This window comes from Heptranchias perlo, chromosome 28 (genome assembly GCF_035084215.1).
Source record: "Heptranchias perlo isolate sHepPer1 chromosome 28, sHepPer1.hap1, whole genome shotgun sequence".
NCBI lineage: Eukaryota > Metazoa > Chordata > Chondrichthyes > Hexanchiformes > Hexanchidae > Heptranchias > Heptranchias perlo.
Window position 1 is genome coordinate 9,361,714 of NC_090352.1, and position 16,150 is coordinate 9,377,863.

The following is a 16,150-nucleotide window of genomic DNA, read 5'->3' on the forward strand; positions in this document are numbered from 1 at the left end:
ACAGTCCTCCTTGGTATTAACTATATCCCCCAATTTGGTGTCGTCTGCAAATTTTGAAATTATACCTTCGATTCCCAAGTTCAAATTGTTTAAGTAAATGGTGAACAACAGTGGTCCCAGCACCAATCCTTGTGGAACACCACTTCCCACCTTCTGTCAGTCTGAGTAACTACATATAACCACTCTTAAATACATCAAGGAATATTCTTTTTAAAAGGAAAGTGAAAAAAGAAATTACGTTCTATTATGCTGCCTGATTGCATTGGTTCATGGAAGATTTTATGCTTGTGATTATGCAAATGAATTTTATCAGAAAGTTGAACTGTAAGCTAACTAGTGCAATTTTAAGTGCATTTTGGGCACAATTTCTCAATTGCACCCAAAATGGAAACTTTACCCCATCAAGTGTGTAACAAGATCCATGACAGCCCAGAAAAGTAATTTTCAATTTTTTGTTTGAAAAGTGAGCTATGGACCACTTAGTTGTCATGGAACAAGTGTGATGCAGTGGAGATGGTTTCTGTATCTGCAAATAGTTGATTGTGTGGGTAGCCTGCGTGTGAAGTTGATAATAAGCAAATCTATGTGTACGTATAAGTGAGTCAGTAGTGGAGATGGATATAATGTGGTCAGTGTGAAGAAACTTTGAAATAGGAACGTGCTCTTATAAATATTGGAGGGATTATATTAGTGATCAGTCTTGCATAAATGAATGTTGGGAGGAAAGGGTTACCTGTGATGGGATATTTTTCTTCAATTATCTGATGATTAATTAGTTGTCAGCTGTGGCTCAGCGGGAGCACTCTCGCCTCGGAGTCAGAAGGTTGTGGGTTCAAGCCCCACTCGAGAGACTAGTGCACATAATCTAGGCTGACACTCCAGTGCAGTACTGAGGGAGTGCTACACTGTCGGAGGTGCCGTCTTTTGGATGAGATGTTAAACCGAGGCCCCGTCTACAACAACAACAACAACTTGCATTTATATAGCGCCTTTAACATAGTATATAAACGTCCCAAGGTGCTATGTAAACGTCCCTACCCTCTCAGGCGGATGTAAAATATCCCATGGCACTATTCTAAGAAGGGCAGGGGAGTTCTCCCCGGTGTCCTGGCCAATATTTAACCCTCAACTAACGTCACTAAAAACAGATTATTTGGTCATTATCACATTGCTGTTTGTGGGACCTTGCTGGGTGAAAATTGCCGCATTTCCTACATTACAACAGTGACTCACTTCAAAAAGTATTTAATTGGCTGTGAAGCGCTTTGGGACGTCCTGAAGTCGTGAAAAACACTATGTAAGTTCTTTGTTTTTAATTACTGCTCACATTAAAGACTGATAACATTAGCCATTTCCTACCGGCAGACATGGTTGTTAGGGGCCATGTCTAGCGTCATTGTTCTGTGGGGCTCTTCATCCAAAGGGGAGTGGCCATCTTGCTTGGATCCTTCCCGTATGTATTTGGTCCCTATAACAAACAGCAGGTACAGTTTAAGCTGCCTGTGCAAGAACAGCTTGATTTGGAGGCTTATAATTACATGAAAGAATTGAGTGACGTGAATAGGAGAGTATTTTCTCACCAATGGTCTGCTGTGGTTCGAAGGTCCGATCATAGCAAGGTCCTTCTGCGGAGGTTGCAAAAAAGTATAATTAAAAATATTGATTATAATTGGGTCATTAAACAAGGCAACAACACATGTTCACAGCATTAAATGGGCGGGGGAGTGGGGAATAGGGGTATTGATTTCAAATGTTTATATGTTTTAAATTGAAAACAAAATGCAAAATGATGTACTTTTGACCCGATGAACTGATATTAAATGAATAGAGATCCTGAATGATCTGATTTCAGCTGGGATGGTGCTAATGGGGCAAAAGTTGGCCTTGGTGCCCTGAGTTTGGGCAGGGGGGAGAAAGGCCGGGGTTCCCGATCCTAATAGTTATCCAGCGACTCCTGTGGGAAAACGTGCACGTGTGAACAGCGGGCAAGGACGGCATTCGGCTTAGCTGTGATGCCTTCCGCAGTCGAGCGACCTTCCTGCTCACAGGAGCCGCTGGGTCACCACCCAAGAATTAGCACTTTACGAGAGGAAGGGAGAAAATTGGAAACAGAGAGAAAAAAATAAACAGACAGCAGGACATTTAATATACAGATTTAATAGACACACACAGATCTGAGGTAATCCCACTATCCTGCACGGCCAAGGAAGGGTTGGACTCACGGTGAGAGCATTTGAAGAGTTGCGGCTACAACTCCAAGCCCTGCTCCCTGTGGGCGCGGCCCCCAATTGGCAGTGTGAGATTGTGGAGTTCCTCCTGTTATTTCCCGATTTACTGTGATGGGAGTTTAACACAGACAGGATGTGGTTCTTGGGCTTTTTGTTCCTGAATGTTTGGCTGTGACATCTGCACTTTGCACAGTTCAGAAAGGAAATCACAAACCCGGTCAGGTTTGCTAAGGAGTTACTGTCTTTGGAAACTTTTGCATCTAAACAAGAAACTAGTGCATTTAGCGGGGGTCATTTTTATCTGCTGGCTGGAATCCTTTCCAAAACATTGAGAAACATATGGAGGACTCCTGTGGCTCCCATAATCACATAGAATTTACAGCACAGAAACAAGCCGTTCCACCCAACTGGCCTGTGCTGGTGTTTATGCTCCATACGAGCCTACTCCCACCTTACTTCATCTAACCCCATCAACATAACCTTCTATTCCTTTCTCCCTCGTGTGTTTATCTAGCTTCCCCTTAAATGCATCTATGCTAATCACCTCAACTACTCCTTGTGGTAGCAAATTCCACATTCTCACCACTCTCTGGGTAAAGAAGTTTCTCCTGAATTCCTTATTGGATTTATCAGTGACTATCTTATATTTATAACCCCTAGTTTTGGACTCCCCCACAAGTGGAAACTTCTTCTCTATGACTACCCTATCAAACCCCTTCAAAATTTTAAAGGCCTCTATTAGCTCACCCCTCAGCCTGCTCTATTCCAGAGAAAAGAGCTCCAGCCTGTTCAGTTTTTCCTGATAATTATAATCTCTCAGTTCTGGTATCATCCTTGTAAACCTTTGTTGTATCTTCTCCAGAGGCTTTATATCCTTTACATAATATGGAGACCAGAACTGTGCACAGTATGTGTGGTCTAGCCAAGGTTCTATACAAGTTTAACATAACTTCTCTGCTTTTCAATTCTATTCCGCTAGAAATGAACCCCAGTGTTTTGTTTGCATTTTTATAGCCTCGTTAACCTGCGTTGCTACTTTTAATGATTTGTGAATCTGTACCCCTTGATCCCTTTGTTCCTCTACCCCATTTAGACTCTTATTTTCCAAGGAATATGTGGCGCCCTTAAACCTCCTCCCAAAATACACCACCTCACACTTAACTATATTGAAATTCTATTGCTATTTACATGCCTATTCTGCAAGTTTAACATCGTCTTGTATTTTGTCGCAGTCCTCCTCAGTATTAACTATACTCCCCAATTTGGTGTCATCTGCAAATTTTGATATTGAACTTCTGATTCCCAAGTACAAATCGTTTATGTAAATTGTGAACAACAGTGATCCCAGCACCGATCCTTGTGGAACACCACTTCCCACCTTCTGTCAGTCTGAGTAACTACCTTTAATCTCTACTCTCTGATTTATGTTTTGTAGCCAGCTTGTTATCTATTCTGCTACTTGTCCCCTGACTCCACATGCTCTGACTTTAGTCACGAGTCCACAGAACGGTATCTTATCAAAGGCCTTTTGAAAATCCAAGTATATTACATCTACTCTTTCTGTTACTACTTCAAAGAATTCAACAAGGCTGGTCAAGCATGACTTTCCCTTTTAAAATCCGTGCTGACTTTTCTTTATTATATTTTCGGTTTCTAGATGTTTTTCTATTACATCTTTGAATAAAGATTCCATTGTATTTCCTACCACCAACGTTGAGCTAACTGGTCTATAGTTCCCTGGACTTGTTCTATCTCCTTTTATAAATATAGGACTGACATTAGCTGTAATGTAATAGTGCCTCTACTACCTCTTCCTTAGTTTCTTTTAGTATGCACGGATGCAATCCATCCGGACCAGCGGATTTATCCTCTGTAAGTTTGATTAGTTTATCAATTTGGCAGCAAAATTAAATTTGTGTCATGGTCTTGTGCCCATTTAGAGAGCTAGGTTGCCAGCAAAAGCAGTAACCCCAGCATTATCCTGGATCTCTAAACTTTTAACCATGGCATAAAATGCCTCGGGTCTGATTATGTTTCAAGGTAAAGACACATCATATTTGAGAACCTCTTTGGCAATGAATGATTAAATTACAGAACATGAAAGCAGTGACGTGGTAAACTTTGCATGGTTAATAAAATTCTTTCACCATGTTAAGAGTCAGACTGTGCTGTTTACGCATTGCAAGTCACAGGGCTGCTCCCCCCACCACCAGACCCACCCCCAAGGGATAATAACTGACACAGATGGAACAATAAGAACACCTGTCTTTCTGTGGGTGGCTGCAGCCTGCAGGCTTGTGGTGTGAATTTAAACACCATGCTAAGTGTGTTCATTCTCCTGGAACAAATAGGCCAGCTCAGCAGTGGGGAGGGGGAGTCTTTCTTTGCTTCATAGCCGACTAGCATCACAAGTCGTTCATTTTCTGGAAAGATCTGTGGTGAGACGCTCCCTACACTAGACTAATGCTACACAACTGTTTGAGCCAGAGAGGCGATTGTGTTTGGAAGCCCATTGCATTGCAAAGAGGAGCAAAGAGCTTGGCAGTACAGATGCTGTTCTCGCAGTCTGGAGCTCACCGATTCAAATACCTAAGTGTCTTGACACTCCAACATTGCAGCGCAAATAGCTTGGGCAGTTCTGCGGCAGGCCACTGGGACAAGAATATGTCTTGGCCTCAGAGGTCCACGCTTCAAGAAAGCTGCCATTTGGCCCAAGATCCACCAAGAGAAGGAACAGTCTAGGCCACCCTACTGCTTGACTGAAGAAGGGTGTCCAAGAACAACACACACATCCACCTGTAATTAATTCAACAGGTGCTCAATTGGTAACTTTAATGTGGGAGTCCCAACAAATCCATCCATCTAAAGTGCCCGCTGAAAGAAAGTTGAGGTGACGGCTTTGATGATGTGCATCTCAACAGAACAGCTCAGGATTGTAGCAGGAAAAGTAACGCCCTCCAACCTCTGCCTAACTTTACCATTGTCCAATAGTCAACTCCAGCTTACCTGTCAGAACTCGTTCATCAAACATCCTGCAGGAAATGGAGAAAAATTTAAAAAAAGGTCAATTTGGCTTTTATAAAAGACTTAAGCATTTCAATCAGCACAAACCTTCTGCTTTAGTGACTAAAACTTTACGAAGATCAGCAGCCAGCCAGCTGCACAATGCAGAACAAAGAGCAGAGGGCATGTGAGAACATGGCCAACCCACCTGATCTAATCATCCAGTTTAACAGCAACGGTGTCAGATGTGAGCAGGTCACGCAAGAGACCACATGACAGCACCTGCTCACCACCGCAGCCAGAAACCCAGCAAGAAGTGGAAATGCAAAACTTCTGGTTTTAATTTTCTTTCGTGCAACTCATCTCATGAGCTACCCCCGCACCCCCCCACCAACCCCCACTCACTAACACTTGGACACCATCAATTGATTGGTGGTTCAGAGCCTCTGCATGAAACGCCACTTTACTAAGTAAATGCTCCTGTTCCAGAATTGTAGATGCAAGAATGGGGGAATGAGAGTGACGGAAGCGGAATAAATAGCTGGAGATGAGGAGGATCAGGTCAATTCCCCAAAAATTTCTACAAACATTATTTTTAACCAGTATTGAGTGGTGTAGAGTGTCGTCACTGATGGATACTGCAGAAAACCACTCACAATTCTGAAATACTGCAGCAGGGAGCCGAGCTCCCCAATGGTGCATTTGATAAGTAAACTGGCAGCGCTGAAGTGAGTCATACAGAACAGGAAAGCTCCAGGTCTGACCTCCGATCTGTGCTGTTAACTGACCTCAGCCAAGGAACACTAAAACTGGTTACAGTGCCTCAGGGCTACGGAGTCAGTCAGTCAGAGTTCCTACTGCTCATTCCTCTAGAGGTGGGGTGCTTCACAAATGTCTTTACATAATTAAAAATAAATGCCCTCTCCTTCTATGCATTGTTAGACCAGCAGCGCACCTCTTACCAGTCTTCTGTCCCTCGACAGCAGCTGGAATGATAGGTACAATACGGAGCCCATCACATCATCGCTGTCACACTCGCTGTCTGGGGTACGGGGTATGGGGGGGGGGGATGGGTGAGGCTGCAGATGTCCTAGAGGGTACACTTGGCTTCTGTAGCTTTAAATCCAGTCATACCACATAAGCAGTTGAAAGAAAAACTGCAGTTCAAATTCTTGTACAAAGCTTAGCTCAATGTGTTCTTTAAGTTTGAATTTTCCTCGAATGCCTGCAACTAACAAATCTTCTAACATTGTATTGAGTTAAATTTGGTAAATGAATTTAAACCGCTATCGTTTTTTTAAACAGCTGTGACCGGATTTAAAGGGACAGCCACCAAACCAAAACCAGACTGACAAAAATACGACATTTTTGTCACATGCTCACCTCCCTCTATTAACAGGAGCCAAGAAGCTAAGTTGGCACATTGAAAGACAGTCCTTTCAGCATAGACTAGTCCGCACCCCAACACACAGACCAACAGACTGGCAGGATAAAAGTAGGTGCCAGAATTTTGCACGTCTGCGAATTCCCAACATTAGTTGTGCCTTTGGGGAAGGGTAACAAGCAGAGGCCAGCTGTTTCCCCACAGGGTGGGGGTGGAAAATTGGTTGGTGAGTCACCTTGGATGCACCTCCTTGTGGCCACTTGCAGAGCAGACTTGGTAGTGGCCTGGAAGCAGGTACCCAGGATTGGTGTCTGGTGCGCAGAGAGTGGAAAATATAGTTTGAAAAGGCAGTAATTCCAACAGTCTCTATTGTGATCTGTATAAATTAAATACGGCATTAGTCTACGCAACATTTTAGGATAACCATCGCAAGTGAAGTCGAATCTCAACAGTGATTGGGATCTAATTTCACAATTATACTGAGCTCTCCTGATGGCCTTGTAAGTAAAGGTACCACCCGGTGTAGAACTAAGTCATAAAAGCCAGAAGGTCCCAGGTTTGATTCCCAGGGGGCAATTTTAACCTAACCCACCCATCAGGAAACTGACAGGATCAGGTCAACACTGGTTTTACACCCCGTTGCAGTGAGTGGAGAGTAATATTGGACAGGGTGTAGAATTGGTGTTCCACCCGATCCCGAATTAGTTTATCTCAGCCAGGGTATCTGTTGGGCACCAGTGCCCTTCAGAAGGGCAGAATCAGCCAGGATTCCAGCTCCTGATCGTTACCCAGTGGCAACTGCTAGAAAGTGACACATGAATGCTGGATCAGACTTGGCGATGATGCCATGTGCAGTTGAACAGTCTGCTGACACTCACTGCCTTGGCATGAAGCATGGCCATTAAACAAGGTACCAGCAGGCTGCTGGCACCAATGGATCGGTATCAAAGCAAAACAAAATGCCTTCAGGTGTTAAAAAAACAAAATTCCAATTGAACCTTTTTTGTTCAGACCAGGGTTTTAGAGGAAGAATTTTGAAAGGATTGGGATTAGGATTAGGATTAGGATTTTGAAAACCCGTCTACCACTGGTGGAATCCCCTGCAGTACAAATCCCAGAGAGGCTCTGGGGCCTGCAACATCTTCTGGACCCATCTTACCTTTTAATAACAAAGCGAACTTTATGCCTTGCTTCCAAGATCCGTTTCAATTTGGGAACCCCATAGGTACAAGGTCGCTTGAAGGGAATTCCTTCCGGAATGCCTATTATTTCAACTGCCTCTGGGTCGCAGGCAATCTTCCGGTACGGAACGGGAACCATATGATCCAAGCCCAAGGCCTCAGCTACAGAAAACAGAGATGACACCAGTTTAAAATATGGAAACACTTCCCAGCTTTCTGAGCAATGCATCAGTATTCTGGTCAAAAAACATTTTTTGTTGAAGAAATTCCAAAATTTTTGTATAGACACAATTAAAAAGCAGTGGGGTACAGTGCCTGGCTGCCAACCAGATGGCATGATTTGAATGCCAGTCTCATTTGACGCAGTGGGTGACTTTTGTCCATTCTTGATCACCCTGCTCACTGGGGAAGCTCTCTAACATCACCAAATGGACCTTTTGCAACATGTATCTCACAGCAAGTGTCTGATGAGTTGGATATATATTTTCACTTGTCCGCACCTCCCCAAAGTTTAAGGTGTAGCTTAATAAGTGGCTCCAATTTCTATAAACATTGGGGGCGGGGGGAGGGGGGTGGTATTTTAACAGCAACTAAGCAAAAATGAAAGTTCTGCACAAGTGAAATGTTTTTAAGATGCTGTTGGATCTCCCCTGGCATTGCTCACGTTTAGCTGGTAAATCTCACTCCTCCCTTTAAGGCCACTGCTCCAACTGAACAAATCCAGGTCATTACAGCTGCTCCTAAACTGCAGAGGTAACTGCAACTGCCTGCAAAATTTCAGGCTCCAGGTCAATGACTATCTCGTTTTTTAAAAAATTGCCTTGCAACTCTAACAAAGGGCCAAACCTTGAAGTGCAGCATCTGGTGTGTAAGGGGTGCATACCAGGCACAAATTTTACATTATTGTTCAATTTCAATTCATGAAATTGAGGGGCGAGAGTGGAGCGAGAGAGCGGGGCGGGGGGGGGGGGATAAAGCCCGGACGCGGAGCGAGGGCGGGGGGCGACGCAGAGCGAGGGCGGGGGGGATAAAGCCCGGACGCGGAGCGAGGGCGGGGGTGGGACGCGGAGTCAATTTGAGGAACTAGGGTCTAAATTAATAAGCAGAACCTCAAAGATAATAATCTCTGGATTACTACCTGAGCCACACGCAAATTGGCATTGGATCAAACAGATCAGAGAGTTAAATGCGTGGCTCAAAGAGTGGTGTGGGAGGATGGCGTTTCGATTCATGGGGCACTGGCACCTGTAATGGGGAACGAGGGAGCTGTTCCGACGGGACGGGCTCCACTTAAAATGGGCTGGGACCAATGTCCCGGCAAATCAAATAACTAGGGCTGTAGATAGGACTTTAAACTGAAAAAGGAGTTGGGGGGGGGGCGTGGGGGAAGGGTCAGGTGAGGGGAAATTTAGAAATCTGATGAGAAAATTTAAGACAATAGAACAGTGTAGTGATTTGGGTAAAGATAAGCAGAGTGTGACAGGAAGAGACAGAGAGTTTACCAATAATAGTGCAACAACAAGTAAGGTCAAAGTGAGAAAAAGTCAAAATTAATGGCTCTTTATCTGAATGCACGGAGCATTCGTAACAAGATAGATTAATTAATTACACAAATAGAGATAAATGGGTTTGACCTAATAGCCATTACAGAAACATGGCTGCAAAATGACCAAGGCTGGGAACTAAATATTCCAGGGTACATGACATTTAGAAAAGACAGGCAGAATGGAAAAGGAGGAGGTGTAGCCCTGATAATAAAGGATGACATGAGGACAGTGGTGAGAAAGGATCTTGGCTTGGAAGATCAGGAAGTAGAATCAGCCTGGGTGGAAATTAGTAATAACAAGGGGCAGAAAACACTGGTGGGAGTAGTTTATAGGCCCCCAATTAGTAGCAATACCGTTGGACAGAGTATTAATCATGAAATAATGGGACCTTGTAACAAAGGAAATGCAGTCATCGTGGGGGACTTTAATCTGCATATAGACTGGGCAAATCAAATTGGCAAAGGTAGTTTGGAAGATGAGTTCATGGAATGTATTTGTAACGGTTTCCTAGAGCAATACGTCATGGAACCAACCAGGGAACAGGCTATTTTAGATCTTGTATTATGTAATGAGATAGGGTTAATTAGTAATCTCACAGTAAAAGAACCTCTGGGGAAGAGTGATCATAATATGATAGAATTTCACATTGAGTTTGAAAGTAACTTAAGTCAGAAACTAGAGTCTTAAACTTAAATAAAGCCAATTACATAGGTATGAGGGGAGAGTTGTCAAAGGTAGATTGGGAAATTAAATTAAAGGGTTTGACAGTTGAAAAGCAACGACAAACATTTAAAGAAATATTTCAATATTCTCAACAAGTGTACATTTCATTGAGAGATAAAAACTCCACAGGAAAAGTGATCCACCCGTGGCTAAGTAAAGAAGTTAAGGAGAGTATTAGATTGAAATAAGAGGCCTATAATGTTGCCAAGAAGAGTAATAAGTCTGGGGATTGGGAGAGTTTTAGAAACCAATAAAGGACCACCAAAAAATTGATAAAGGAGAAAATGGAATATGAAAGTAAATTAACAGAAATATAAAAATGGATTGTAAGAGCTTCTACAAGTATGTAAAAAGGAAAAGAGTAGCAAAAGTAAACGTTGGTCCCTTAGAGGCTGAGACAGGAGAAATTATAATGGGAAATCAGGAAATGGCAGATGCGTTAAACAAATATTTTGTATCTGTCTTCACGTAGAAGACACAAAAAGCATACCAAAAATAGTGGGGAACCAAGGGGTAAATGAAAGTGAGGAACTTAAAACAATTAATATCATTAGAGAAAAAGTACTGGACAAACGAATGGGACTAAAAGCTAACAAATCGCATGGACCTGATGGCCTAACTCTGGGGTTCTAAAAGAGGTGGCTGCAGAGATAGCTGATACATTGGTTATGATCTTCCAAAATTCTCTAGATTCTGGAATGGTCCCCGTGGATTGGAAGGTAGCAAATGTAACCCCGCTATTCAAGAAGGGAGGGAGAGAGAAAACAGGGAACTACAGGCCAGTTAGCCTGACATTGGTCATCAGGAAAATGCTGGAATCCATTATTAAGGAAGTGGTAACAGGGCACTTAGAAAATCACAATATGATTAGGCGAAGTCAACATGGTTTTATGAAAGGGAAATCGTGTTTAACAAATCTATTAGAGTTTTTTGAGGATGTAACTAGCAGGATAGATAAAGGGGAACCAGTGGATGTAGTATATTTGGATTTTCAAAAGGCATTCGATAAGATGCCACATAGAATTATAGAAAATTTACGGCACAGAAGGAGGCCATTTGGCCCATTTGTCCGCACTGGCCGAAAATGAGCCACCCAGCCTAATCCCACTTTCCAGCACTTGGTCCGTAACCTTGTAGGTCACGGCACTTCAGGTACACATCCAGGTACTTTTAAAATGAGTTGAGACTTTCTGCCTCTACCACCTTTTCAGGCAGTGAGTTCCAGACCTCCACCACCCTCTGGATGAAAAAAAATTTCCTCAGCTCCCCTCTAATCCTTCTACCAATCACTTTAAATCTATGCCCCCTGGTTATTGACCTCTCTGCTAAGGGAAATAGGTCCTTCCTATCCACTCTATCTAGGCCCCTCATAATTTTGTACACCTCAATCAAATCACCCCTCAGCCTCCTCTGTTCCAAAGAGAACAACCCCAGCCTATCCGATCTTCCCTCATAGCTGAAATTCTCCAGTCCTGGCAACATCCTTGTAAATTTCCTCTGTACCCTCTCTAGTGCAATTACATCCTTCCTGTAATGTGGTGACCAGAACTGTACACAGTACTCAAGCTGTGGCCTAACCAATGTTTTATACAGTTCCAGCATAACCTCGCTGCTCTTATATTCTATGCCTTGGCTAATAAAGGAAAGTATTCCATATGCCATCTTAACCACCTTATCTACCTATCCTACTACCTTCAGGGATCTGTGGACATGCACTCCAAGATCTCTCACTTCCTCTACACCTTTCAGTATCCTCCCATTTATTGTGTATTCCCTTGCCTTGTTTGCCCTCCCCAAATGCATTACCTTACACTTCTCCAGATTGAATTCCATTTGCCACTTTTCTTCCCACCTCACCAGGCAATGATATCTTCCTGCAGTCTACAGCTTTACATAATAGGTTGTTACACAACATGAGGGCTCATGGGGTTAGAGTAATATATTAGCATGGATAGAGGATTGGTTAAAGGACAGAAAACAGAAAGTAGGGATAAACAGGTCATTCTTAGGTTGGCAGGCTGTAACTAGTGGGGTGCTGCAAGGATCGGTGCTTGGGCCTCAGCTATTTACCATCGAAGTCATTAATATAGATTAAGGGACCGAGTATAATGTATCCAAGTTTGCTGACGATACAAAGCTAGGTGGGAATGTAAGCTGTGAGGAGGACACAAAGACTCTGCAAAGGGATATAGACAGATTAAGTGAGTGGGCAAGAAGGTGGCAGATGGAGCATAATGTGGGGGAATGTGAGGGTATTCACTTCGGTAGGAAGAATAGAAAAACAGAATATTTTTTAAATGATGAGAAACTATTAAATGTTGGTGTTCAGAGAGACTTGGGTGTCCTCATACAAGAAATACAAAGAGTTAGTATGCAGGTACAGCAGGCAATTAGGAATGCAAATGGCATGTTGGCCTTTATTGCAAGGGGGTTGGAGTACAAGAGTAGGGAAGTCTTACTACAGTTGTACAGGGCTTTAGTAAGACCTCACCTGGATTATTGCATACAGTTTTGGTCTCCTTATCTAAGGAAGGATATACTTGCCTTAGAGGGAGTGCAACGAAGGTTCACTAGATTGATCCCTGGGATGAGAGGGTTGTCCTATGAGGAGAGGTTAAATAGAATGGGCCTATACTCTCTGGAGTTTAGAAGAATGAGAGGTGATCTCATTGCAACATATAAGATTGACAGGGTAGATGCTGAGAGGTTGTTTCCCCTGGCCAGAGAGTCTAGAGCTAGGGGGCATAGTCGCAGGATAAGGGGTCGGCCATTCAAGACTGAGATGAGGAGGAATTTCTTCACTCAGAGGGTTGTGCATCTTTGGAATTCTCTACCCCAGAGGGCAGTGGATGCTGAGTCATTGAATATATTCAAGGCTGAGATAGATAGATTTTTGGACTCCAGGGGAATCAAGGGATATGGGGATCGGGCGGCCAAGTGGAGTTGAGGTCAAAGATCCATGATCTGATTGAATGGCTGAGCAGGCTCGAGGGGCCGTATGGCCTACTCCTGCTCCTATTTCTTATGTTCTTATCACTGCTGGGGAAATGGAACTTTTTGCACTCAGAGTCTAGATCAAGTGCTCCCAGGTTAGATACAGCACAGTTTAATGCAGAGTACAGCTCCCTTTACCCTGCCCCAATAATGTACCTGAGCTCCAAACCTCAAAAGAATAGTCCTCCCAAGATCATCCTCCTTTCAGCCTCTCTGGGCAAGATTGTCCAAAGCAAAAATTTATTCTAGCCATTTGGACCTACGCAGAACTGGATTGAGATGGCCTCTAATCCATCTCATTTGAATTTTTTCCCAAGGATTTGATGTTTTCCTTATTTCGTGAATGGGAATTTGTTTGAGAAATAGTGAGAGAAGTGTGTAAGTATTTTTGGATTGCCTCAAATGTAACATTCATTAAAAACAATCAAGCAACCAATCAGCATGCTTTGTACCCTGTAGATTGGCAATCGCAATGTTAACGATATAGATGCTTATTCCACCCATAGCAGGCTCATTTTTGTTAACTAAATCTGCATAATATATACTCCCACCTCTGAAAATAAAATCCTGCAAACTCCCCATTGGGCTGACAGAACTGGCAGACTGTTCTATATTTCGTACCTTGAATACAGGGTGCTGTTATATTTACTAAACTGTGTGATGATGTTCATTTCTTTGCAGTCACTTCACCTACAGTTAGCGACTTGAAAGAGTGAATGAAAAAAAGGAATGGGACCTGATACGTGTTCAGGTATTTACAAAATAACAAGCTGTCAAAAATGAATTACTTTATTGGTTTGGGCTTTGTGCACAGACTGTTGGTTTTTCCATCTATCAACATGCTCGGAACCCTCAGAACCAGACACAGCCTGTAACAAGCCCCCGGGGCCTCCCACCGACCGAGCCCCCGGGCCTCCCACCGACCCAGCCCCCGGGCCTCCCACCGACCGAGCCCCCGGGGCCTCCCACCGACCGAGCCCCCGGGGCCTCCCACCGACCGAGCCCCCGGGCCTCCCACCGACCCAGCCCCCGGGCCTCCCACCGACCGAGCCCCCGGGGCCTCCCACCGACCGAGCCCCCGGGCCTCCCACCGACCGAGCCCCCGGGGCCTCCCACCGACCGAGCCCCCGGGCCTCCCACCGACCGAGCCCCCGGGGCCTCCCACCGACCGAGCCCCCGGGGCCTCCCACCGACCGAGCCCCCGGGCCTCCCACCGACCGAACCCCCGGGCCTCCCACCGACCGAGCCCCCGGGCCTCCCACCGACCGAGCCCCCGGGCCTCCCACCGACCCAGCCCCCGGGCCTCCCACCGACCGAACCCCCGGGCCTCCCACCGACCCAGCCCCCGGGCCTCCCACCGACCGAACCCCCGGGGCCTCCCACCGACCGAGCCCCCGGGCCTCCCACCGACCGAACCCCCGGGCCTCCCACCGACCGAACCCCCGGGCCTCCCACCGACCGAGCCCCCGGGCCTCCCACCGACCGAGCCCCCGGGCCTCCCACCGACCGAGCCCCCGGGCCTCCCACCGACCGAACCCCCGGGCCTCCCACCGACCGAACCCCCGGGGCCTCCCACCGACCGAACCCCCGGGCCTCCCACCGACCGAGCCCCCGGGCCTCCCACCGACCGAACCCCCGGGCCTCCCACCGACCGAACCCCCGGGCCTCCCACCGACCGAGCCCCCGGGCCTCCCACCGACCGAACCCCCGGGCCTCCCACCGACCGAGCCCCTGGGGCCTCCCACCGACCGAGCCCCCGGGCCTCCCACCGACCGAGCCCCCGGGCCTCCCACCGACCGAACCCCCGGGCCTCCCACCGACCGAGCCCCCGGGCCTCCCACCGACCGAACCCCCGGGCCTCCCACCGACCGAGCCCCCGGGCCTCCCACCGACCGAGCCCCAAGTGTGGAATTCAGTTGCAAGTAAAGAAATAAAATTTCTGTGGTGATTAACAATACACACACGTCCTGAGGTGGGGGCCCAGTGCACTGCACCACACAGGGGCAGGGCAGGGATTCTTGTGTACAGTCCCTTGAAAACTGAGCTCACAGCGTCAGCCGAGCGGATATCTGGGGTGTCGTTGGGTGAAAGCAGCTACTTCTACACTGTGAGAAAGGGGAAAAAAAAAATCAGAGGGACAGTCATTCCTGGGTCACTGTCCAGCCTTGAGAAGCAACTGTTAGAGGCCTCACGGCAGGAGGTGGTTGCTGTCTAGGCCAAGAAAGTTTGTGTGGCACAGGAGGCCCAAGAATGTGAAAACAGGAAAAGTACTTTTAAATAAAACCGATATATACAGAGTGGGATATTAATGATGTACACAGAGTTGAATAGGATATTTACGATATGGTCATTTAGACCCTTCTTTAGAAACGTTTAATGGGAAGTATGGGTAGAAAATGTGGTCCAAATTACCCAGCTCCATTCAGAACGTACCATTTCTCGCCCTAATCTCATGTTTCCATTCACTTCAATGGGATTGATTGAATCTGGTTTGAAGGGACAGCACGGTCCTGATACAATTCCTGACAGCTGTGTAAACTTAGATCACATCACCTGCTGTGTTTGCTAGAGACAAGACTGTACATGGTAAACGTAATGTTATAATTTGGGATCCATTAGATGTAGCTCAAACTTTCCTGATGGCTAATATGGGAAACGTAGTTTCAAATCACAGCCCTAAACTCCCAATACTGCAACAATGTCCCTGAACAGACCAAAACCAGAATGACCCCAAATTACTGAGAGTCTCAGGCAGTTTAAGAAGACATCCGACAACCCCGACGTCTACATGAACTTGTAATGACCCTGTTATCGGTCCCATTGCCATCGCCTTCAGTCAGCGTGGGTTATTGGCATTTTATGGAATGCATGGTTAGATCAAGTACCACCTGGAATCAGCGACTCACCGTATCTGCTGTTGAAGAGGATCTGCACACATTCCCTCAGAATATTGATGTCTTCCGTTTCTTTAATGTACAAGTTCCATTTTTCTGCGAAATAAGATTGGAGATACTGTAAATCTCTCCCACTCAGGGAACCCTGTGAGTAACGGTTTGTGGAGGTCCACGCTTCCCTCAGTCACATAACGGG

General features: G+C 45.6%; 1 protein-coding gene across 10 annotated transcripts in view; it reads right to left on the minus strand.

Annotated features, from left to right (window-relative positions):
• The window catches only part of gtf2ird1 (GTF2I repeat domain containing 1), a 157,786-nt gene that overhangs the window by 68,396 nt on the left and 73,240 nt on the right, over positions 1-16,150 (minus strand). For all 10 annotated transcript variants that reach the window (XR_010968476.1, XM_068008024.1, XM_068008029.1 and 7 more), the window contains 5 exons: positions 15,967-16,050; positions 7,775-7,958; positions 5,235-5,260; positions 1,581-1,625; positions 1,360-1,468 (listed from right to left, as the gene is read on the minus strand). Coding sequence is in view for 9 of the 10 variants with exons in the window: in XM_068008024.1 (XP_067864125.1) it covers positions 1,360-1,468; positions 1,581-1,625; positions 5,235-5,260; positions 7,775-7,958; positions 15,967-16,050 (448 nt within the window). In the remaining variant the exon portion in view is untranslated. The remainder of the gene's footprint in view (positions 1-1,359; positions 1,469-1,580; positions 1,626-5,234; positions 5,261-7,774; positions 7,959-15,966; positions 16,051-16,150) is intronic.